The 25890-nt window shown below is 36.8% G+C and overlaps 1 protein-coding gene across 2 annotated transcripts in view; it reads left to right on the forward strand.

Annotated features, from left to right (window-relative positions):
* TBK1 (TANK binding kinase 1) overlaps nucleotides 1-24454 on the forward strand; it is a 52509-nt gene extending 28055 nt beyond the window's left edge. For both annotated transcript variants that reach the window (XM_059683497.1, XM_059683498.1), the window contains 15 exons: nucleotides 320-430; nucleotides 5617-5796; nucleotides 6611-6807; nucleotides 8280-8338; nucleotides 8750-8841; nucleotides 11573-11671; nucleotides 12493-12571; nucleotides 20247-20368; nucleotides 20466-20542; nucleotides 21139-21178; nucleotides 21650-21751; nucleotides 21879-21975; nucleotides 22546-22652; nucleotides 22884-22955; nucleotides 24227-24454. In XM_059683497.1, the coding sequence (XP_059539480.1) occupies nucleotides 320-430; nucleotides 5617-5796; nucleotides 6611-6807; nucleotides 8280-8338; nucleotides 8750-8841; nucleotides 11573-11671; nucleotides 12493-12571; nucleotides 20247-20368; nucleotides 20466-20542; nucleotides 21139-21178; nucleotides 21650-21751; nucleotides 21879-21975; nucleotides 22546-22652; nucleotides 22884-22955; nucleotides 24227-24278 (1486 nt within the window). In that variant the 3' untranslated portion in view covers nucleotides 24279-24454. The remainder of the gene's footprint in view (nucleotides 1-319; nucleotides 431-5616; nucleotides 5797-6610; nucleotides 6808-8279; nucleotides 8339-8749; nucleotides 8842-11572; nucleotides 11672-12492; nucleotides 12572-20246; nucleotides 20369-20465; nucleotides 20543-21138; nucleotides 21179-21649; nucleotides 21752-21878; nucleotides 21976-22545; nucleotides 22653-22883; nucleotides 22956-24226) is intronic.
* Nucleotides 24455-25890: the final 1436 nt, after the last annotated feature.

Below are 25890 nucleotides of genomic sequence, written 5' to 3' on the forward strand. Positions count from 1 at the left end.
TTTTGTGTTTGCTCAATTTTTTCAGATGGAAAAATTAATATTTTTGTTGTGAACATCAAGATACTGTTACATGGCATTCTGAGATCTCAAGTGAAAATTAGTTATGGCATATATAAAATAATCGTATAACCACTATTCTACTTCAGTCAGTCAGATTTAAAGTATTTTGATTGTTTTCTGGATCCTGTGAACTCAATCACAAAATTTTGTCTAGTAGCTCATTCCCTAGGTGCAACCGAGGGAAATACTATTGCAAAGCCCATTGATAGGCTGTGCAATAATGAACTGCTTATTTTATTCTGCTTTTATTCCTCCCTAGGTATAAAATAATTACTGGAAAGCCTTCTGGTGCAATATCTGGAGTACAGAAAGCAGAAAATGGACCAATCGACTGGAGTGGAGACATGCCTGTTTCTTGTAGTCTTTCTCTGTGAGTATATCTCCTCTTTTGCAGTTTGGTGTTTAGAATATTAATTAACTAAAATCACAAATACTTGAGTGTAGTTTATTGTTGTTTGTTTTATTAGATGTTATTAAAGCATATGCTTTGATTTGTGATTTTTGTCTTTGTGGTGATATAAAAATTAATTACTAGTATAATGTATAAATAATTTTGCCAGACCTCTGTGAGGACATAGGACATACATTTTGTAGGTTGCTTGGAATTCTGTGCAATGTGGGGAACCAGGTTAAGACCTTGGTGTCTTTTATACTGACTTCCATATTGGCAGACCACAAATAGTGGTATATAGATAAGAGTAACTAGAATTCTAAAAAACAGGCACTCAAGAAGTTTAATATATCCTCATTTTTAAAGAGTATTCATATTACTGAAAAGGTGAGAAGTAAGAGTTTTCAACTTCCATCATTTCAAAAGTTCAAATGGGTTTAATTTGGCAGCAGAATTAAACTAAATATATATATATTCTCAGGTATGAATCCTGTTACCACAAAGAAAGATTTAAAGTAAAATAAGTTAAAAGTAGATGCCCTGGCCAGTGTGAGTCAGTGGTAAGAGCATGGCCTGTGGACTGAAGGATCCCGGGTTTGATTCTGTTCAAGGCCACATACCTCATTTGTGGGCTGCATTCCAGCCCCAGTCGGGGCACATGCAGGAGGCAGCCAATCGATGTGTCTCTCTCACATCAGTGTTTCTATCTCTGTGTCTTTCCTCTTCCCTTCCATTCTCTCTAAAAATGAATGGAAAAGGTATCCTCAGGTAAGGATTAACAAAACAAAACAAAAAAGTAGAGAGTAAATTATTTTAGGTTTTACTCTGGAAATAAAGCCGAGACACTTAACCAATATGTAGAATTTGTGATTAATGAATTAACTGCCATTTTTTCTGAGTGTGATAATTGTATACTACACAAGTGAACACACACATACAGGTCATGATTTACTGACCTATTATAATTTCTTTTTGTATGACTTTTAACATATAAATATGTATATTTATATAGCACAAACAAAAAATATTACCTCTCATTTTATGTATTGATTTCTGTGAAAACTCATTTAAACCAACAGTTTCATTGCCAAAAATCCTTTCTGAAAACCACTGTTTTGACAGTTTTATTGCATTGTTTTTAAGTTTCCAAAATAAAATTATGTCATGCAGCTAGAATTACCAAGAGAAATTCATTTTATTGGAGAGAAGAAATTTAATATTATAATAATGACTTGTGTTAAATTTTGATTTATAAAATACTCATTTTGGTAATCTCAGGCAAAACACAAAATTTAAAGTGGTCAGGAAATGAATATTTTCTATGTAATAATTGTATTGCTGAAACCCAGAATCAATACTTTGACAATCTACACTGTGGATTGCATATTTTAGGAGGATAACAGGACTTATCTATCAAATCAGTCTTTAGCACCAAGTTATACATTCTTTAATAAAAATTGCTTAGGTACCAGAAAGCATATGATCTTTTTTTTGGTTAATCCTTACCTGAGGATATTTTCCATTGATTTTTTAGAGAAAGTGAAAGGGAGGGGGAGAAGTAGAGGGAGACACATCGATTGGTTGCCTCCCACATGCACCCAGACTGGGCCGAGGTACATGTATCCAGCTTACAACCGAGGTACATGCCTTTGACTGGAATTGAACCCATAACCCTTCAGTCCACAGGCCGATGCTCTATTCACTGAATCAAACTGGCTAGGGCTTTTTTTTCTTTAAATATATTTTTATTGATTTTTTTAGAAAGATAGGAATAGATAGAAACATTGATTGGCTGCCTCCTGCATGCCCCCTACTGAAGCCTGCCACCTGGATATATACCCTGTCAGAATAGAAACAGTGACCTCTTGGTTCATGGGTCAAGGCTCAACTACTGAGCCATACCAGTCAAACAATCTCTTTTCTTTTAATAGTAAGGATATTAAGTATTACTAATTAGCAATGAAAACAACTACCAAAAATGTATTGACTGCAAAAATAGATAACCATCCTGCCCTAGCCGATTTTCTCAGTGGTTAGAGCATCAGCCCGGGAACTGAAGTATTAGGGTTTGATTCTAATCAAGGGCATGTCATTCGGTTGCAGGCTCGATCCCACACAGACAGCCTCCCTCCCTGCCCCCCAGGGGGCACATGCAGGAAACAACCAATGGATATGTCTCATATCGATGTTTCTTTTCTCCCTTCCTCCCTGCTACCCTTCCACTCTCTACAAAAATCAATGGAAAAAATATTCTCAGGTGAGATGAACTAAGGATAAAATAAGCATTCCTTTAAAAGAAAAGATAACCATCTCTTTCTTATCCTATATAATAAAGAGCTAATATGCAAATAGTCATAACGGCTCAGACACTGAACACTGGGGGGAGAGGAATGGGGATCAGCCAGGCACAAATGAGCTCACAAGAGAGGAATGGGGACCAGCCAAGCTGCGGCCCGGGAGAGGGGCAAGCCACACGCCCCATGGTCCCGAGTGCCAGTGCCTGCAGCTTCGGCCTGGGAGAGGAAAAGGCCACCCGCTCTGCGGTCCCGGGCGCCAGGCGAAGCTGGCCTGGATCCTGGGTGCCTGCAGCCAGCCAGAGGGAGGGAAGCCTGGGTCCCGGGTGCCTGCAACCGGCTGAAGGAGGGAAGCCTGGGTCCTGGGCAAGGCAGAAGCGGTTGGGAGTGATCAGGCCAGCCAGGGAGCAGTTAGGGGTGATCAGGCCGGTAGGGGAGTAGTTAGGGGCCATCAGGCAGGCAGGCAGAGGTGGTTAGGGGCAATTAGGCAGGCAGGCAGGCAAGCAGTTAGGAGCCAGTGGTCCCAGATTGTGATAGGCAATCGGACATCCCCTGAGGAGTCCCAGATTGGAGAGGGTGCAGGCCGGGCTGAGGGACACCACCACCCCTCCTCCTCCCCCCCTTCCCCCCCCCCCCCGTGCACAAATTTCGTGCACTGGGCCTCTAGTATTTATTAGTCAAGATTGACTAGCAAGTGGGAAAAACCTAATTCAACTGGTTTAAATGGAAAGAAAATAGATTGATTTTGTAATTAAAAGTTCACATGTGTATGTGACTCAAAGCTCAGCTAAATCCTCAGACTCAAGCTATATCAAGACTTGGTCCCTTCAAATCACTCAGATCTGCTTTTACCTGCTTTCTCCTTCCCTTCAGTAGACTCTTTCCTGAGAGCCACAGGAAGGCTGCTCACATTCCCAGACTCACATTCTCACAGGTTTGAAAACTCAGTGGGGGAAAAAGATTTTCTTTCCCGGTAGTTTTAGCAAAGATTTTTGGCATTGATTCACATTTAACTAACTTATATGCTACCACCTAAACACCTCCAACTAATCATAACCAAATCTGGCTTTTATACCCATCTATGCACAGGGATTAGAGTTAGAGAATAGAGAGGTGTAGATTCTCTTACAAAAGGAGGGAATAAACATATCTGTTAGGCAAAAATTTAAAATGTCCACTACATATTTTGAAAATTGTTCAGATAAGGAATTCTTTCAAGGCCTGTTACATAGTCAAGAATATATTTTTAAGACTACTTGAAATTCCATAATTGAGCATCTGTTTGAGCATATTTTATAATTTAGAAAAAGAATAAAGTCCTTTATTAGTCAAAAGTTATTCGTAATTGAATTGGCACTAATTGATTACTAGATGATTATAGTAATTTTACTGCCTAAATAAGTGTCAATGTAAGAAACTAATTTGAGCAAACTGATCACATATGCTGAGGAGCAGGATCTCAGATGCTCTGGAGAATGGCAGCTTTCCGGCTTATTTTATATACTAGAATCAAAGGAGAAGACCTCAGGAAGGTGCATGAAATCCATTGGTGATAGAATAAGGAAGTGGGAGAAAGCATAGCAGAGCAATCTCTAGGATTGGATAAAAGACAAAATGGAGAAACACATACTTCCTTTAAACAGGATATTTAATAGTTAACATTTACAGCACGTAGAGATGGTATGCAGGGAACAAAATAACAATGAGGGGGTCTGGTGCCCGCGGTAGTGGCTTCAAGAGTAGGAAAATAAAATTACTCTGACATTTCAAAGGTATGTCATCCTAGATCAGGGGTGGGCAAACTTTTTGACTCGAGGGCCACAATGGGTTCTTAAACTGGACCCGAGGGCCGGAACAAAAGCATGGATGGAGTGTTTGTGTGAACTAATATAAATTCAAAGTAAACATCATTACATAAAAGGGTACGGTCTTTTTTTTTTAGTAGTTTGCCCACGGCTGTAGATGCATAAGAACAATACACAGAACTCACTTAAGGTAAAGTTAACCTTTGCTAGGGAAGCTATAGGCCTGGATGTGACTACCCGCTATGATTTTCCCAGTTAGAGATTAGTGGTCAGGCCATCCTGTGTGGTTATTTCTCTTGATCCCTGAGCCTGCCAGGCCTTCCATGTGCCCCAACTGAGCTTGTCAGCTTTATTGTATAACCCCTTTTTCATTCACAGAAGTATACTATAAAAGGCATATAAATTCAGCCTAAACAATTATATATTGCAGTGCCATATTAAAAGGACATTAAAAAACAAAGGATGCCAGGCCATTGTGACTCAACGGTTGACCAAGAGGGCACTGGTTCAATTCCCCATCAGGGCACATGCCCGGGTTTCAGGCTTGATCTCTACCAGGGGGAGTGCAGGAGACACCCAGTCCATGTTGATGTATCTCATGGATGTTTCTAGCTCCCTTTCCCTTTCCCTTTCTCTCTCTCTCTCTCTCTCTCAATAAATAAATAAATAAATAAATAAATAAATAAATAAATAAATAAATAATAAAGGACATTAAAAACCCTGAAATTAAACAATTATCTTATCCTCATGATCACCTGATTGATTTCACCTAGATGGTTTTGTATATACAGTGTTAGAATGTGTTTGGAAAAGTGAAGAAACTTGGGAATGAGAGAATCAAAGAAAATAACCAGTAAAAGATAAATTAACATAAAAATACCATAATCCCTGATTTATTGACAAGTAATATTAAGCTAAGGTTACCTGGCTTTTTGAAAAGTTGGAAGATTTTTTAAAACTTTGATCTAATCTAATAACAATTCCTTTGATTTGGTAGTAAATATTATGACTTTGTACCTAGATAAAATACACATTCATTCTTCAAATTTTTTTAATACTATTTTAGGGGTCTTCAAGTTCTACTTACCCCTGTTCTTGCAAACATCCTTGAGGCTGATCAGGAAAAATGTTGGGGTTTTGACCAGTTTTTTGCAGAAACTAGTGATATACTTCACCGGATGATAATTCATGTTTTCTCACTACAACAAATGACAGCTCATAAGATTTATATTCATAGCTATAATACGTAAGTACCTCTTTATGTTTTCTTCCTAGATGATAATGTTATATAATAATTATCTTCATAAATTAGGAGAGAAAATAGAAAAGATACCTCAGCTTCACCAGAGATACCCACTTCCCACTTAGAGAATAATGTTTAAGTGCTTAGTATACATATGCTCACCCAAGCCTGAGCCAAATCTTAGCAAAGACTTGTGGGGGAGACAAATCATAACATTGCGGCTGAAACGTTTCTTTGATTTCATGAATCTGTTTAGGGAGAATCTAGCTTTTTCCCAAAAACATTTTGAAAATACCTGGTTTTATTAATTGAGTTAATAAATACTATGTAGTGATGTTATAAGTACTATTCTCAGTTCTTTATATATTTAAGTCACTTAGTCCTCACAACAAATCTGTGAGGTGGGTCCTATTATTCCCATTTTACACATGAGGAAACCTAGCACAGAGGAGTAACTGAAAGTAATTCAGCAAATAAATGGAATAACTGGAATTCTAACTCAGTCTGATTTCAGAGCCATTGCTCTTAACTCTGCTATGTTGGCTCCCCATTATTAAATATTAAGAACCCTGTGTATTGTGCCTACCCAGTATATGTATGCAAACAGAAATATTTTAGAATTGCTGTTTAGACAGTTTAGATGAAATTTTTCATTTAACAGACTTTGTAGTGTTCACATCAACAAAGTGGGGTTTCTGTGGACTGGCCCTGACCTGAAGTACCACTAGAAATGGATGTTGTACTCAGTCATTTTAAAAAAGACTTCCCCTCTCTTTTTATCTCAGTTATGTTGTCTTTTTGGATTTTTCTCACACAGTGCTACTGTATTTCATGAACTGGTGTATAAACAAACCAAAATTATTTCTGCAAATCAAGAACTTATATATGAAGGACGCCGCTTAGTTCTAGAACCTGGAAGACTAGGACAGCATTTCCCTAAAACTACTGAGGAAAATCCTATCTTTGTAGTAAGCCGGGAACCTCTGGATACCGTAGGATTGAAATATGAAAAAAGTAAGTTGGGATTTTTCTTACTCTTACTAGCCATTAAAAAAAAAACCAACACTGGCCCTGACTGGTGTTCTCAGTGGTTAGAGCATCGGCCTTCACACCAGAAGGTCGCAGGTTCGATTCCTGGTCAAGGGCACCTACCTGGGTAACAGGTTTATCCCCCACCCCAGTCAGAGCTTAAGGCAACCAGTTGATGTGTCTCTCACATCGATGTTTCTCCCTCTCTCTCTCCCCCTCCCCCCTTCCACTCTCTCTGAAAAAAAGAAAAAGAAAAATCAATGGAAAAATATCCTCAGGTTAGGATTAACAAAACAAACAAACAAAACCTAAAAATGATTATCTTCATGAAGTTGATTGATGATGACATTATTGTAGACCTTTCATAAACATTAAAATTTTGTAAATTAGTTGTACAGAATTAGTAAAATTTAAAAGCCTTTGTAGGTAATACAATTTGATATTAAATATTTTATTTCATAAAGTGGTAAAATAGTTTTTCATGTATGTTTCACTGTAGCTTTCTGCTTTTAGTATTTTACTCATATTCAAAATTACCTTTTGTGCCATAAATTTCAGCAAATATTTCTTGTGCCCAGTGTGAATGGGACACTTTGCCAGGCTTTGGAGTCTAAGAAAAATTATATCTGCATTTTGGAGTCTTTTAAATTATTAACTGTTGAAAAAAATAAACTATCCAGATTTTTACATTTCTATTTGGATTTTGGGATTTGATTTCAACTTAAATAGAGGTATTAAGCTGGTTGTGTTGGAATATATCTAAGAAAAAAATGAAATTCCTTCGAAATATTGTAGGTAATTTGTTATAGGATGAGCATTATTGTTTCAAGTATTGTTGTTGTTCTTTTAAATATGTTGTTATGATTTGCCGAAACCGGTTTGTCTCAGTGGATAGAGCGTCGGCCTGCGGACTGGAGGGTCCCAGGTTCGATTCCGGTCAAGGGCATGTACCTGGGTTGCGGGCACATCCCCAGTGGGGGGTGTGCAGGAGGCAGCTGATCGATGTTTCTCTCTCATCGATGTTTCTAACTCTCTATCTCTCTCCCTTTCTCTCTGTAAAAAATCAATAAAATATATATTAAAAAATAATAATAATAAAATAAATAAATATGTTGTTATGATTTTTATTTTTTTTAGAGAGAGAGAGAAAGGGAGAGTGAGAGACATTGATCTGCTGCCTCTTGCATGCCCCCTACTAGGGATTGAACCCAAAACCTGGACTTGTGCCCTGACCTGGAATTGAACCTTCCACCATTTGGTGCATGGGAGGATGCTCAACCACTGAGCCACACCAGCCAGGCTGTTGTTTTTAACCAGGGAAAGAACATTATAGTTTGTCACTATGTTTAATTTAATTTAAAGGTTGATGTTGAAGTTAGAGGTTACTATATAAAGGATACAATAATTTACTCAAAATTCTCTATTTCTGATTTTAACTATTTTATTTAATGTTTCAGTTTCCCTCCCTAAAGTACATCCACGTTATGATTTAGATGGAGATGCTAGCATGGCTAAGGTTAGTATTTAATTAAATTACTATATAAACATCTGAGTTCAAATTATCTTATCAATAGTGGAAGCAATAAAATGTATTGTGTCTTTATAGATGCCTATTTGATTTAGGAAGTCATTCACTTAAATTGTTATCCATTGCAAATTATTTTGTGTTCTTTCTTTTTAACTTTATAGCCTTTTTTTTGATTCACAGAAAACTTTCTCCATGGAGGCAGTGCATGTTTAACATTATCATGTTAAGGTTGAAATGTTCATTACAGTTCTATCTATCCTTAGCTTTTAGAAATTGGTAGTTAATTGTGTTTTTAATTAAACTGATAAAAATATATGTTTGAAAATTTTTATGTAAAAGGTTTGCTTGTCCTGTACCATAGTTAGCACCAAATAATAACATTTTGCATTTCTTCTTTAGGCAATGACAGGAGTTGTGTGTTATGCCTGTAGAATTGCCAGTACCTTGCTGCTTTATCAGGAATTAATGCGAAAGGGGATACGATGGTTGATGTAAGTAACAAGTGGAAATTTAAAAATTGATCTTCATATAGACCTCACTAAATAACTGATAACTGCCCCATCTCTTCAGACTAGGTTGGGTCAGCTGCTTGATTTTGTTACAATATTTTGTTTTCACATTTAGTTTATAAAACATTTAGCAGCTCTTTTATTCATTGATTTTATAATGACCTTGTGAGACAGGATATTAATATCTGAGTTTGAAAACTTACACCACACTTACGATGTGATGGCAAATGAATTCCTTTTCTGAGGACCTTAACTTAGCTGTCATTTCATTGTCTTGGGAGGCTTAGTCATTGTTGTAATCCAGTACAACCTGTACTTCTTTCCAGGGTTTTTGTCCTCAGAATCTCTTCCTAAATAAAGTATACAATCAGTTTTTATTTTTGTTTTTTTTTAAATATATTTTATTGATTTTTTACAGAGAGGAAGGGAGAGGGATAGAGAGTTAGAAACATCGATGAGAGAGAAACATTGACCAGCTGCCTCCTGCACACCTCCTACTGGGTATGTACCCGCAACCAAGGTACATGGCCCTTGATCAGAATTGAACCTGGGACCTTTCAGTCCACAGGCCGACGCTCTATCCACTGAGCCAAACCGGTTTCACGGCACTCAGTTTTTTTAAAAAAACAAAAACAGCATTTTTTAAATTCACATGCTATAAAATTTACCCATTTTTAAAATGTGCAAGTCAGTGATTTTTTTGTACATTCAGAGTTATGCAATCATCACCCCTAATTTTTATCAACCCAAAAAGAAACCTGCACCCATTCACTCCCCACTTCTGTTATAACCTCCTAGCCCACCACTAGTATACTTTCTGTTGTTGTAGATTTGCCTGTTCTAGACATTTTATATAAATGAAAGCATATGCTATGAGCACACACTCACCCTGACAAGCAATTTAAAAGCTAATTTTTTTTTTACTAAGTCACTTAATATAGTTATTCTGGGTCAGAATATTGATCATCTAGTTTAGTATGTTCCCCTTAAAAGTGATGCTCGGAAATGTTTTGAAAATGACCTTTTTTTAACTTTTCATGATTTATAGATATCACCTTTGCTTCTGATAGAAATGGAGAATAAATGGTGTCTTTTAAGAATCATAACTAGCCAAAACCGGTTTGGCTCGGTGGATAGAGCGTCGGCCTGCGGACTGAAAGGTCCCAGGTTCGATTCCGGTTAAGGGCATATACCTTGGTTGCAGGCACATCCCCAGTAGGAGGTGTGCAGGAGGCAGCTGGTCGATGTTTCTCTCTCATCGATGTTTCTAACTCTCTATCCCTCTCCCTTCCTCTCTGTTAAAAAATCAATAAAATATATTTAAAAAAAAAAAGAATCATAACTAGTTCTATACAACATCATTTGAAGTTTTTGAATTTTATACGCCCACAGTAATGGCATCATGTTCTCTGGGCTCCTAGTGTTCTTCAACTTAAATTCTTGTAACAGTTTCTGTGTGCCCACCTCATTCCTAGCCTTCCCTTCTTGCAAAAACATGTATGAAGCATGTCATCATTCTTGTTCTGCTGCTGCTTCTAAGGAGAAAAAGGGCTCTTTTTCCCCCTTTTATCTTTATGTTTAATCCATAAATGTATGCTTATAATATTTTTTATGTGTTCATAAGCCTATGTTTTTCTCTTTCCATTAAGAAGCCTCTTTGCTTTTACTAAATAGTTTCTGGAGAAATCTAAACGTTGACGCCATTTGTTTCCACAGTATTGTTACTAACAGCTCTCGTTTCTCTTGCTATTGTTACCTACCCTAATCACTGCTCCCTGAAGCTTTTATTCCTTTTACTCTTGAGCTCTTAGTTTATTAAGTCATGAGAAAATAGTTTTTAATGTACACCACTGTTGGTAAACTTTTTTATCAGTTAGTAAGGTCTCTTTGTTTTTATAACTTTTAAATATGTAAATACCATTCTTAGCAAAAACAGGCATCAGGTCTTAGTTTGTTGACCCTTGATGTAAACCAAAAGCCCTTCAATTTTATTATTTACTACTAGTGGCCTGGTGCACAAAATTCATGCACTCCAGCAGGGGGAAGAGGGTCCCCCAGCCTCGCCTGTGCCCTGTCACAGTGCGAGAGCCCTGCAATCCATCGCCCCAAAGAGTTAGGTCCTGCCCACCCATCTGGGGCTCCTCGATGAATTGCCCCAAAGAGGTAGGCTGGAACTGGGGGAGGCCTGCGGGCACACGGAGAGGCCTCCACCATCCCCAATCCCTGTCCTCAATGCTGCAAGTTCCCGCCCACCCACGCCTGCTGTGCTTGCAACCTGCTGATTGGTCGTTATGCATGAGGGCGTCCCGACCAATTTGCATATTACCCTATTATTAGTATAGATGTCATGCTGTTTCTTGAGAGGTTGTCTTGATTTAAAGTAGAAATCGAACAGCAGTCTACTATGAGTAGTAAAAATTCTGGTGGTATAAAATGTAATGCTATTCAGCTTATTTCTTTTATTGTAGATTAGCTTTTATTTTTAATCTATTAATGCTTTGGATTTCTAAATTGTTAACCTAATATGTAGTAATGGTTTATGCCCTAGATATGTATAAGACTCACAAAAATGCTTTTAATAATAAAAAGTGAATTGGCTCTCATAATATATCAAGACTTAAGAAATTTGAACAGAAGGATAGCAGAGTAATTAGTGGTAGGCAAGAGAAAACAAATAATTCCTTAGATATACTAATGAGAATATTTTTTTTAGAGAATTAGTTAAAGATGATTATAATGAAACTGTTCACAAAAAGACAGAAGTTGTGATCACATTGGAATTCTGCCTCAGAAGCATTCAAAGTATGAAAGTGTGAGTAGGTTACTTCCTTAACTAATAGTTGTTAAAATGTTAAATATTGTTACATTTCTGTTTAATTTGTTTAATTATCCTTGACACATATTGCATGCTATGCAAATGTTTGTATTAAGGCACAACCTTAGTTTAAGTTTCTTCCTCACAAAGGCAGAAAAATATCCAGTTGTCTCAGTAAGAAATGAACACCATCTCTGTTAGTATTTCTCCTTCCCTTCGTTAGGGAAAAGGTAACCTGAGCCAGAAACATCTCATGTTATACCTTGCAAAGCAGATGCTCTGAATAGGAAAATAAAAAGCTTGTAATCAACAGAGGAAATAGGAAGAGGTATTCTAGAACTGTAGTTTTGTAGTATTTTTAGAATTTGGGGGTTACTTCTAGTTTACTTTGCTTATTAAGCTTATCCCTGAGAATGTCTTTTGAAACAGAATATTTTTAAATTGCCCTCTTCCTAGACTATACTATTGGTACAGCATAGGAAATATGATTAGTGAAATCAGAATTTACTGTTGACCACTATTAATTCTGAAATGTAGTATTATGACTATTATCCTGGCATGAGACTATATGAAATTAAGTTGTCTTATATCTTATCTCTTAACCTGCAAATGTTTAAGTAGAAGTATATAAAATTCTTTCTTTACAAAGACATCAAGTTTTCTTGAAATCTATTGCTTTGTAGACTTTGTACTCAGAATTTTATCCTTAAATTATGATGATAATAAGAACTCAAATGTAATTTATAAAAAATCTTTTTAGATTAAATCTGTGTATTCATTATACTCATTTAATTTTTCCATACTTGGTTTTCACACAGATATGAAAAATTGTTGAAAACCAATCTAGAAGCAACAGACTTAGATGAAATTTCAGACATACACACCAAATTGTTGAGAGTAAGTATTTACAAAATTGTGAGAATCATAGGCTCATAATCAGTTTCTTTGCTGGTGAGAATAGATCTAAACTTTCCGAGAGATGATGTACTAAAGGATACCTAAAGTATCCTTTTCCAATTTTATGTACTGTCTATAATATTTAAATACCGTCACTGCATGCAGTTCTTTACAATGTTTCCAAATGCCTGCATTGCTTTAAGCCCATTTCTCTCTCCTTCTCTTCCTGTCTCTTTAAAATTGATAATGTTCTTGTGTTGCTTCTATGGCAGTTAAAGCAAGTTCATAAATGTAATTTAACAACAGGGTACTTAAACTTGCTTAGAATTAGATGCAAGTTAGGAAAATATCAGATCTTTTCTAAAATAAAAAGTAAGGTTACAGCCGAAATCGGTTTGGCTCAGTGGATAGAGCATCTGCCTGCGGACTCAAGGGTCCCAGGTTCGATTCCGGTCAAGGGCATGTACCTGGGTTGCGGGCACATCCCCAGTGGGAAGTGTGCAGGAGGCGGCTGATCGATGTTTCTCTCTCATCGATGTTTCTAACTCTCTGTCCCTCTCCCTTCCTCTCTGTAAAAAATCAATAAAAAATATATTAAAAAAAAAAAGAAGCAGATGGGGGGAAAAGATATAAATATGAACAATAAAATAGCAATAAATACATATCTTTCAACAAATGACTCTAAAAAACCAAAATAAACAAAGAAGCAGAACAGAAACAAACTTATAGATATGGTGAACATCGAAGGGGGTTGCCAGATCAAAGGGGGGTTAGGGAGATGGGTGAGAAAGATGAAGGGATTTAGAAGTACAAATTGGTAGTTACAGAACAGTTACAAGGATGTAAAGTATAGCATATCTATACCAGGGGTCCTCAAACTACGGCCTGCGGGCCACATGCAAATACAAATATTGTATTTGTTCCCATTTTGTTTTTTTACTTCAAAAGATATGTGTAGTGTGCATAAGAATTTGTTCATAGTTTTTTTTTAAACTATAGTCCAGCCTTCCAACCGTCTGAGGGACAGTGAACTGGCCCCGTTTAAAAAGTCAGCAGTGTTTTTAAATGGAATGGAATAGAAAATGTTAGCATACATCACATATAATAATGAAATTACTGTTCCAGGAAACTTTCAGTTCAGTTACATATATACATATTTAAGTGAAACAGAGTTAAATTAAAGTGAATGTCATGGTCAAAAAAGTTTTTTTAAATGTTGATATAGAATAAAGCAAATAAAAGTTAAGAAACAAATTGTCTTCCCCAATATTTGTTTGTTTTTAAATATAGGCAATTATATTGTGTTTTTTGTTCTTTTTCTGCTTTTGTCTTAAAACTTTATTTACTGGCTCATAGTCCGAATAGATACTTATTTCTAGTGCAAGCGTCATTTGAGCACTTGGAATTGAAGTTGTATGTTTTCTTTAGGGAGCCCAAGTGTTTCTCACTTTTGTGACATTTTGGGGAAGATTTGGATTTCCTATGAGAATTGGAGCATGGATGATTAAATAACTTAAGGTCGCTGAGTCTTATGAAATTAGGGCTTTAACTTCAGGCCAATTACTTTTCACTGTGTTGCATTGTTTTTTTCTCATAACTTGTTTATTTGCTTAAAATCTCCTAATGGAGATCTTAAAATTTTTTCCTACTGTAAAACAAAATGTTTAAATAAAATGTATATGTAGAAATGATACCATATATGCTCCCCACCCAAAAATGATTCTCAGAGTAGGTCATGGACCAACAGCCCCAGCCTCACATAAGAACTTGTTAGAAATGTACATTTTGGGGCCCCAGCTATTGAATCAGGAACTGTGATGGTAGGGCCCAGAAATCCATTATTTGAGTTGTTGGGGTTTTTTCTTTAAATACTTCTTTATTTTTTAATTACAGTTGACATACAATATTATTAGTTTAAGTGTACAACCCAGTGATTAGACATTATATAACTTACTAAGTAATCTTTCCAATGCATTTTGTGCCCATCTGATACCATGTATAGTTACTATGATATTATTGACTACTAGTGGCCTGGTGCATGAAATTCGTGCATGGGTCCCTCAGCCCAGCCTGCCCCTTCTCACAGTCCAGGAGCCCTGAGGGGATGTCCTACTGATGGCTTACGCCTGCTCCTAAGCTGCAATTAGGCCTCCCTCTGCGGAGGTGACCAGGATGATCAGGGGAAGGCACCTGAGGATATTTTTCCGTTGATTTTTAGAGAGCGTGGAAGAGAGAGGGAAAGACAGAGAGAAACATCAATGTGAGAGGAATACTTCGATTGGTTGCCCCCTGCATGAGCCGAGGCTCTATCCACTGAGCCAACCTGGCTAAGGCAGGATATGACATTTCTTTTCTTTTTAATATATATTTTATTGATTTTGTTACAGAGAGGACGGTAGAGGGATAGAGAGCTTGAAACATTATAAGAGAGAAACATCGATCAGCTGCCTCCTGCACACCCCCTACTGGGGATGTGCCCACAACCCAGGTACATGCCCTTGACCGGAATTGAACCTGGGACCCTTCAGTCCGCAGGCCGATGCTCTATCCACTGAGCCAAACTGGTTAGGGTGGATATGACATTTCTTGGAAGGCAGCTATGCTCACCACTATACCAACCAACGCCGCACCAATATGGCATTTCTTATTCCCTCCAGCAGCGGACCTTCATTTTTTCCCCCCAGGAGTGAGGTGGAAAAACCATAGATCTCCTTCTTGGATTCTTATTAACCAAGTTGCCAAGAACACTGCGAGTGGCATACCGTGAGCTTAGCCAATGAGTGGTCAGAAAAGGTGTTTCCTGTGCAGCTCACACGTGTAGAGGCGGCACTTAAGTCCCTGCTCACCCGCGTGCACCTCACCGGGCACGCAGCCCTGCCCAACCGCGCACACCTGTTGTACACACAGGTGATGGATTGTGATGGCATGAGGAATCACGGCATGAGGGTGTGACGTCCACATAAGCTTTTATTAGTATAGATCAGGGGTCCTCAAACTTTTTAAACGGGGCCAGTTCACTGTCCCTCAGACGGTTGGAGGGCTGGACTATAGTTTAAAAAAAAACTATGAACAAATTCTTATGCACACTACACATATCTTATTTTGAAGTAAAAAAACAAAACGGGAACAAATACAATATTTGTATTTGCATGTGGCCCGCAGGCCGTAGTTTGAGGACCCCTGGTATAGATATGCTATACTTTACATCCTTGTAACTGTTCTGTAACTACCAATTTGTACTTCTAAATCCCTTCATCTTTCTCACCCATCTCCCTAACCCCCCTTTGATCTGGCAACCCCCTTCGATGTTCACCATATCTATAAGTTTGTTTCTGTTCTGCTTCTTTGTTTATTTTGGTTTTTTAGAGTCATTTGTTGAAAGATATGTATTTATTGCTATTTTATTGTTCATATTTATATCTTTTCCCCCCATCTGCTTCTTTTTTTAAAAAATATATATTTTTTATTGATTTTTTACAGAGAGGAAGGGAGAGGGATAGAGAGTTAGAAACATCGATGAGAGAGAAACATCGATCAGCCGCCTCCTGCACACTTCCCACTGGGGATGTGCCCGCCACCAAGGTACATGCCCTTGACCGGAATCGAACCTGGGACCCTTGAGTCCGCAGGCAGATGCTCTATCCACTGAGCCAAACTGGTTAGGGCCCCATCTGCTTCTTAAAGAAGATCCTTTAACATTTCATGTAATACTGGTTTGGTGGCAATGAACTCCTTTGCTTTTTTCTTGTCTTGAAAGTTCTTTATATGTTCTTCAATTTTAAATGAAAGCTTGCTGGGTAGAACAATCTTGGTTTGTAGGTCCTTGCTTTTCATCACTTTGAAAATCTTTGCCAGTTCCTTCTGACCTGCAAAGTTTCTGTTGAGAAATCAGCTGACAGTCTTATGGAAGCTCCCTTGTAAGTAACTAACTTCTTTTCTCTTACTGCTTTTAAAATTCTCTCCTTGTTTTCATCTTTTTGCATTTTAATTATGATGTGCCTTGGTGTGGGCCTCTGGGTTCATCTTGTTTGGGACTCTCTGTACTTCCTGGACTTATATGTCTATTTCCTTCACCAGCTTAGGGAAGTTTTCTTTTTTTAATATATTTTTTATTATTGATTTCAGAGAGAAAGGGAGAGGGAGAGAGATGGAGACATCAATGATAAGAGAGAATAATTGATCGGCTGCCTCCTGCAAGCTCCCCACTGGGGATCAAACCTGCAACCTGAGCATGTGCCCTGACCAGGAATCAAACCGTGACCTCCTGGTTTATAGGTCAAAGCTCAACCATTGAGCCACACCAACTGGGCAGGGAAGTTTTCCATTACTATTTTTTTTTACACGGGTTTTCTTTTTTTTCTTGTTTTAATATATTTTATTGATTTCAGAGAGGAAGGGAGAGGGAAAGTGAGATAGAAACATCAATGATGAGAGAGAACCATTGATCGGCTGCCTCCTGCACACCCTGTACTGGGGATCAAGCCTGCAACCCAGGCATGTGTCCCTGACCAGAATTGAACCCAGGACCTTTCAGTCTACAGGTCAACGCTCTATCCACTGAGCCAAACCAGCTTGGGCTACATGGGTTTTCAAGTCCTTGTTCTCGTTCTTCTCCTTTTGGTGCTCCCATTATGTGAATGCTGGTACACTTGAAGTTGTCCTGGAGGCTCTTTATACTTTCCTCATTTATTTTTTAATTCTTTTTTCTTTTTGCTATGCTGATTGTGCTTTCTTATCTTCCAAATCTCTGATTGGATCCTCTCCATCTACTCCACTGTTGATTCCCTATAATGTATTCTTCATTTCTGACTAGTTATTTTTTTTATGTTTTCCAGTTACATTTTTATGTTTCTTGCATCTCTTTGTTGAAATTCTTCCTAAGTTCATTGAGCATCCTTAAAACCAGTGTTTGGAGTTCTGCATCTAGTAGATTGCTTATCTCCATTTAGTTTAGTTCTTTTTCCAGGGTTTTGTTGTATTTCTTCATTTGAGACATATTTCTTTATCTCCTCATTTTGGCAGCCTCTCTGTGTTTGTTTCTACGTATTAGGTAGAGCTGCTACGTCTCGTGGACTTGGTAGAGTGGTCTATGTAGTAGGTGTTCTGTAGGATCCAGAGGCACAGCCTCCCCGTTCACCCAAGTTGGGAACTCTAAGTGCGCACCCCTTCCCCACTGTTTGCTGTGTACACCCTCCTGTTGTAGTTGAACCTTGATTGCTGTTGGCACATCAATGGGAGGGCTTTACTCCTAGGCCTATCAACTACAAGGACTGGCTGCAACCACTATGAAGGATCAGCTGTCCACTCCATGAAGGAGGGTTTATTTCATCAGGGCTCTTGTGCCCACTGAGTATGTTGATTTTGGAGGTGGTTGGGTGATGCTTCAACATGGTCTGCTGGCTCTGGGGCCTCTCAGGAAGTTCAGGCCCAAATCCGCTGTGGCTTGTGTTCTGCCCAGAGCCACCCAACATGAGTTACAAAGCAATCTGAAAATGGCTTCTACTTGTGCTGGGCTTGGAGGCCCGGAAGAGGCCAAGCTGTGGACCAAGGCTGGCTACTGCTAATGGCAGGCCTGAGGCCACATAGCACGAAGTACAGGGAACACCAAGGCCAGATGCTGTTTGTATGAGAGATTTTAGGAAAGTCTGAAGCATGAGCCAAAACAGGCCGTTGCCTGCAAGTTAGGTAGGGCATCTCAGGGAATCTCCAGGTGGGGGTGAATAGTGTTAGCCAGGTTAAAGGAGACTCAGATGTGTCTGCCTGCTGGCTGTGTTGGGGGAAGGCTTAGAAAAGGAACAATGGCCTCTGCCAACACTTCTCTCTTTGAGAAAACTACTTCTCCAGCTCTTGGCCTGATGCCAGACAATTCAGTTCCTCCTATGTCCCTGGTGCCTTTGGAGCTACTGCCCCAGCGCTGGAGCTCAGAGGGTGTGAGTCCAGGTAAGTCCATGCATGGGCCCTTTAAAAGGGACATCTGTGACTCCAGTAGCCCTCCATCTCACTCAGCCACAACCCCCCCTGGATTTTACAGCCAGAAGTTATGGGACTTCTCTGCCTGGCACTGGAATCCTGGACTGGGGGGCCTGGTGTGGGGCTGGGACCCCTCGCTCATCAAGGTGGACCTCTGCATCTGAGATTTCCCTCCCAATTTTTATCTGTCCCCACATGGGTGTGGAAGCAGCGTGTTCCATGTCTCCGCCCCTTCTACCAGTCTCCATTTGACTTCTTTAATTCCGTAGTTGTAGGACTTCCATTCAGCCATATTTCAGGCATTCTGTAGTTTAGTTGTATTTTTTATGTGGTTGTAAGAGAAATTGTACCACATTTACCTATGCCACCATCTTGACTGAAAGCCCCAGCAATCCATGTTTTAACAAGCCCTCCAGAAGATTTGGATGCTGCTAAAGGTTGACAAGCACTATTTTAGCTCTCTCTTTTTATATATATTATTAAATGATTTTTACCCTGTGAGCAGACGATTGTTATTTTTATTTTTTGTATAATACTATTAAAGAGCATTTTCCAGTTTTGGGTTTTTGGTGGGTTTTTTTGTAAAACTTTCTTTTCATAGAAATAATATTGTAGCCAATGGATTTATTAGTATTTTTACTTATTATCTCCCTGTTGTTGGTTTTTTAGGTTGCTTGCCATTTTCACACTTCTATGTAATGCTGTAAAAATAAATAACTTTATCCATAAACTATTTTCCATAGTTTGGAAGTATAAGGTACTTAAAGCATATACTTAACATATTCTTAACATTGATGTCAGAGAAGACATAAAGCATAGAAGGCAAGACATATTTGACCATAAAACTTAAGATTTCTATATGTTAAAAAAATGTTAAAAAGCAAACTGAGAAAATATGATAAAGGTTTTTTAAATAAAAATACCTCATTCAAATTGATAAGGAAAACATTAAATCTGCAGTTAAAAGACAACGTTTAGAAATTATTTTAAAGATCAGTAGACCTAATAAAACTCTTGGAAAAAAATGTTTACAATATTAATAGCAAAATGTATTATAACAGCAAGGTACTATCTTTGTCTTTCAAATTAGCCAGGCTTCATCAGAGTTTTTGGTTCAACAGGTGGGACCCATTTGTAGCATGTTCCTATGTGAGCTGAGGCTGCTGGTCCAGTGCTGACAAGAGTGTAGTAAAAAGGGCATGATTGTTTGTTGCTAATGGCAGTGTAAACCACCACTGAAAACTTTATTTGAAATCAGTAGTATGTATCAGAATCCTTAATATTTAGGTATTTTTATTCTTTAAGTCTGGCCTTTATCCTTTCTTTAAAAGTTTTACAAATGCTTAGTTCTGTGGTAGGTAAATGATAAATACTAAGCTTAAAATGAACAGGATCTTAAATGATATTTCTTTTCATTTTCTGTTTTTAATAGGAATTATCTTTTTGTTTGGCATCTGAACATATAGAGCACAGTCTTGGCTACCTACATTTTATCCTTGGGGCTTTATTATGGGATAGACTATTAACCATATTTTACAGAGAAAGAAACAAGCTTAATTGAATGATTAAATGTATTTGTATATTCAGACTTTGAGTTTAAATAATCCATAAAGAAATATGATTAAAACTTTAGACTCCATTGGCACTGTGATTATCATTTCTGATTTTTTGGTAATCTGGGCCTGAACCCATTGATTTTATTTAGCTTTCCAGTTCTCGGGGAACAATAGAAAACAGTCTTCAGGATATCGAAAGCAAATTATCTCCAGGTGGATTGCTGTCAGATACATGGGCCCATCAAGAAGGCACTCATCCAAAAGATAGACAGTAGGTTATAACTTTATTGGTAGTTTCTGCTCTTATTAATAATGTACTTTTTCACATCAAATCAGTTAATTTATTTGGGGTTTTTTTCCTTAAATAGTGTAGAAAAGCTACAAGTCCTGTTAAATTGGATCACAGAGATTTACTATCAATTCAAAAAAGACAAAGCAGAACGTAGTAAGTAAAATTTACCATTTTTTAATCTAATAAAATTAGCCCTACTAGTTGTAATCCAGCTTATAGTGAAGAACAAATTTAGTATATTTATAAGGATGGCTGCTTAAGTTATTTTTCAGAGATTTGATTCTGTCAGAAATTAAATGTACTCAATGATTTTTAAAACCAACCTTTTGGATATTTCAAACCAGGGGTCATGAACTCCACAACTTCTGGAGGCCAGCACATAGCAGGGATAAAATTGGCCAGTGGAGACTGAGGAGAACCGGAGAGGAGATACCCCCATCCAGAGGGGAGAGTCACTATTTAAATTCACCTGATTTATTGCCCAATCTCTCTGTATCTCAAAAAGAGCTAGAAAAACAGGTTTTATTTGAAATATCCTGTTTTTAAATGTTGGCAGCATTTTCCTTTTTAATGTTAACACCTTACAGACCAAATGAAAGCATTTGTGGCCTGTATTTAACTCATGGGTCACAAGCTAGTGACCCCTGCTTTAAACTCTTAGGTTTTTTAAGTAATCTCAAAGAAAAAAAATACTGTGTGTGATTTTATCATTGTACATTTACAAAAGTAATATATTTTTTTACTTTTAGAATTACCTTATAATGAAGAACAAATCCACAAATTTGATAAGTAAGTGTCCAGATTATGTTTAATAATTATTTTTGGTTATGTTATTAATGTGATTCTTAAAGTTTAAATTAATTACAATTTAAAATATGTTTTAATCTTGGCTCTACACAATTATTACTGTGTGCACATATTTGAGGCTCACTTACCTAGCTCCAGATTGAGTGCTTACTGAGGTGGGAGAAAGGGGCAGGCTTCTCCTGCCTCAGGTGCTTCTGTTGCATAAGGGCAGATAATGGAGAGTACAGACTTAACTACCTTCTTAACCTTAACTCAGTAAATATTTTTTGACCATTCTCCCTTCTCATTCTCCTCCTCTTGCTGCTATTATGTCTGTTAGAAACATTTGGCCTTCGTAAATATTCTAAAGTCACAACTTTCAGGGAACAAATTTTACATATTGGAAAGTTTTTAAATATTGGAAATAGAAAGAGTGATAATTGGTTTAAGCCTCTGATTATTTCTAAATTCTAGGCAAAAACTGTATTACCATGCAACAAAAGCAATGACCCACTTCACAGATGAATGTGTTAAAAAGTACGAGACATTTTTGGATAAGTCAAAAGAATGGATGAGGTAGGTAAACTATTTGGGGGCAATGAGTGGTTGATTGTATAATACACATTTTAATGTATATTATATATTTTAAGTAGGAATAACATTTCATTAGATTGCTTATTAATTGATTCTTTTTGGTTTTCAGAAAGATGCTTCATCTTAAGAAACAGTTGTTATCCCTAACTAATCAGTGTTTAGATATTGAAGAAGAAATATCAAAGTATCAAGACTATACAAATGAGGTACAGCTATCAAAGTATTTAGGGGGAAAAGTAGCTTTTTTTCTATTAGGAAAAATGGAAATAAATTCTTTTCCTTTTACATTTTATTATGAATGAGAAGGGAGAAATAGTACATAATATGCATGTATCAGCTCTACTTGCCTGTTTGTGGGATATAGAGATACATATTTTTTAATCCTCGCATGAGGATATGTTTTTATTGATCTTTAGAGAGAAAGAGAGAGAGAGAGAAGCTTCAATGTTAGAGAGAAACATTGATCCTGCCACCTTTTGGTTTACGGGATGGCACTCGAACCACCTGACCCACCCAGACAGGTCTGTGGTATATATTTTGAGCCAAGTTTTAAGAAATTAGATGTTTTACAGTTGAAAACATCTGGTAGACTGTTATTTTATCATCCATAACAAAAGATTTTTAAAAAGAGTATTGATTTAAGTGTTATATCACTGATGGTTTTGAAATTAAAATGTAAAGCTATAAATGGCTTATTAAAGTATGTAACATTTCATCTAAGATCTGTAGTAAGTATTTTGTTCTGTGATTGATGTGGGATTTTTTTTATCTTTTAGTTACAAGAAACGTTGCCTCAGAAAATGTTTGCAGCCTCCAGTGGAATCAAACATACCATGGCTCCAATTTATCCATGTTCTAACACATTAGTAGAAATGACTCTTGGGTAAGAAATTTATTATTTGATAACTATGATGTTTCCATTTGTTTTTGTTTCCGTTTGTGATCTTGATCTTTTATTTTGAAATTTTTTGTATTTGTTGTGAATACGTTTGTAAATATTATCTAGTGACTTAGTTTAAGCTATAGAACTAAAACATAATATAAATACAGTTCTAAAACATTTGCATACTTTTTTGAACAGAGATGCTTATTTATCTTTATTTTGTATGTATAGTATGAAGAAATTGAAAGAAGAAATGGAAGGGGTGGTTAAAGAACTTGCTGAAAATAATCATATTTTAGAAAGGTGAGTTAATGCAGATATCATTCTGCCCTGTGATTTTATATGCAGTCAAGTACATACGTATCTATACCTGTATCTCTCTGTCTTCCTATATCGATAGATTAGGCCAGTGGGAAAGCGATATAAAATCAGGACCCTTATTTTGGTGACTTCCATGATGCCTTTTAATTTTTTGGGATTGTTTGGATAAAACCATGTGAACTATGATTGATTCCATTTTATAGAAGCACTGGTTAATAGAATTATTTATTTGCTTATTTGAATCAGTTTGTGGTAATTATTTTTTATATACTGTTTTCTCACTAGAATTATTTTCAATTTTGGAATCAGAAATTATTTTTTATAACATTTTCTCATTAAAATTATAATTTTCAATTTTGGAATCAGAGTTGCTTATAAGATGCCAGCACCCTGATTGGTACTGGGTAACTTGCAGAGCTCTCTGCAAATCTCCCTGTAAATGCAGATCTTTGAGGAGTTGGGTGAAAATGTTTAAACTCCTGTTATCTAAAAGGTCAAATCTAAATTCATGTTTGAATTCAAAGAATATAATAGTCTACCCTCAGCCTACTCATCCAACTGTATTTTTCACTGCTCCCCGAAATGACAGTCTGTGCTTGCTTTGGCAGCACATATACCAAAAATAGCAGTCTGATGCTTATTTCGCAGAGATGCTTATTTATCTCTATTTTGTTCCATACTACACTGTCCCTGTAGTATGTCATACTTACTCTCAACTCCACATCTTTACTTCTGAATCCCACCACACCAAAAAGAAGTTATACAGTTCTTCCTAATGCTTTCTGGATTATGTCACTCTCTGTTTTCTCTTAAAAAGTTCTTCCCAAGCCACTGAATTGCATTTTTCACATATTTATAATAATACCACTGTGTTTCAGTAAGAAATAGAGTAGTTCACAGTTGCTTAAACTCTTTATTCCCCTGAAAAGTATTCTATAGTCTGCTTTAAAATGTTAGGGGCCAGCCAAACTGGTTTGGCTCAGTGGATAGAGCGTCGGCCTGCAGACTGAAGGGTCCCAGGTTCAATTCCGGTCAAGGGGGTGTACCTTGGTTGCGGGCACCTCCCCAGTAGGGAGTGTGCAGGAAGCAGCTGAATCGACGTTTCTCTCTCATCGGTGTTTCTAACTCTCTCTCCTTCTCCCTTCCTCTCTGTAAAAAATCAATATAATATATTAAAAATAAATAAATAAAATAAAATGTTAGGGGCCAAATAAAAGAATCTTTTGATGATGCCTTTTTTCTTCTGTTTTTAGGTTTGGCTCTTTAACCATGGATGGTGGCCTTCGCAATGTTGACTGTCTTTAGCTTTCTAAGAAGTTTGAGAAAAGTTTCAGTTTGCACAAGAAAATAATGCTGAGGCATTAAACGAATGCTTCTATAAGTGGTCTCTTGTTTCTACAATTCAGCATTTGATGTGGTCATGTAAATATGTATAATATTGTAAATACATAAAAAATATATAAATTTTTGGCTGCTGTTAAGATGTAATTTTATCTTTTAACATTTATAATTATATGAGGGCATTTTACCTCAATGAGCACTAGAAGAAAGCCATTACTGCTGTGTTGAGATATTGATCATCTACTCTTCTGTGTAAGGCTGGATCAGATATCTCTGACTGCCTACTGGAACATTTTTAAATGGACCCAAAATTGGCATCCTTACAAATCAGAAGACTGATGACACTTTTGTAAGTGGTAGAATGGAGAGGTTGCTTCTATGGCGGGGAGCAGAACCGAACCACTGTTTTCACAAGGATCACAATTTTTTTGAGAAGGATAAAGTGGCATTATTTTATTTTATAAGGTGCCCAGATACTGGTTATCCTCGTATCTTTTTACTTTCAGATAAATTACTGATCAAAATTTTTAAGCAATTTAATTATTAAAAGCTATTCATTTTTATTTAGGTCATGAATTTAAAATTGTCGTAAAAATTTTAGGATCATTTCAACTCTTTTAAGCTGTATATGTCTTCTTTAATTCTGCTTACTACTTCATGAAAAAAAATCAATAAATTTCTCAGTTTTAATGTAAATAATTTGTATTTTTCTGTGTACAACAGTTTGAGAAACAAAAAATAGTCTTTTTAAAGAAATATTATGGATAGTGGTGCTAAATTAGTCTCAGACTATTGGATGTAGGGACAGTTTTGTTTCTCTTCTAATCCACTGACTCCAGTGTAGTTCTTTCATAAATTTATGCTGCCAAATCCTAAGGTGACATTCTCTGAAAAATCTACCCAGAGTTTTAAACTAAAGCATTATGTTCAGCAAGAAATTATTTTATCCAACAAAGATTTATGTGGGTTTTCGTTTCCAATATGTCAGATTATTGAAGTGTGATTGTATACAATCTGTATGTCCGTGATAAAGATATCATGCCCTAAGCCTAGAGAGTAAATTTGACTGTCATGAACATTGGGCAACTAAAAGTGGATTAGGATTTTATTTGAAATCTCAAATTGATTATTATTGTGGTAAGGAATTTTAAATGTCATATAAGAACATTATAGAAATAAATGCATGGGTTGAGTGACTTTACTTATATGAACACAATTATCCCCTGTCAAATATTATACCTGTTGCTGAGAGTGGAGTAAAGGGGTGTTTAATCCCTTTTGATTTTAATTTTCAGTTTGATCATCTAACATGTATGCCTCTAATTGTATAATTTAAATGATCATATTATTGAAAATTAGATAAAATTTTGCTTAAGTTATGTGATCAGTTAATATATTCACAGATTTAGTTTTTATTTCAGTGCCTCTAGAAAAAACACCAATAAACCCTAGGGGCAGGGATTATATTTTTATAAGTTGATAAGAGCAGTTCTATTCCACATTAGTATTGATTAATACTTACTGTTTTATTCCCCAGGTTAAAAATCAAAATTCAACTAATATCTAATTAATTCAG

Source organism: Myotis daubentonii, chromosome 2 (genome assembly GCF_963259705.1).
Source record: "Myotis daubentonii chromosome 2, mMyoDau2.1, whole genome shotgun sequence".
In the NCBI taxonomy this organism is placed as follows: Eukaryota; Metazoa; Chordata; class Mammalia; order Chiroptera; family Vespertilionidae; genus Myotis; species Myotis daubentonii.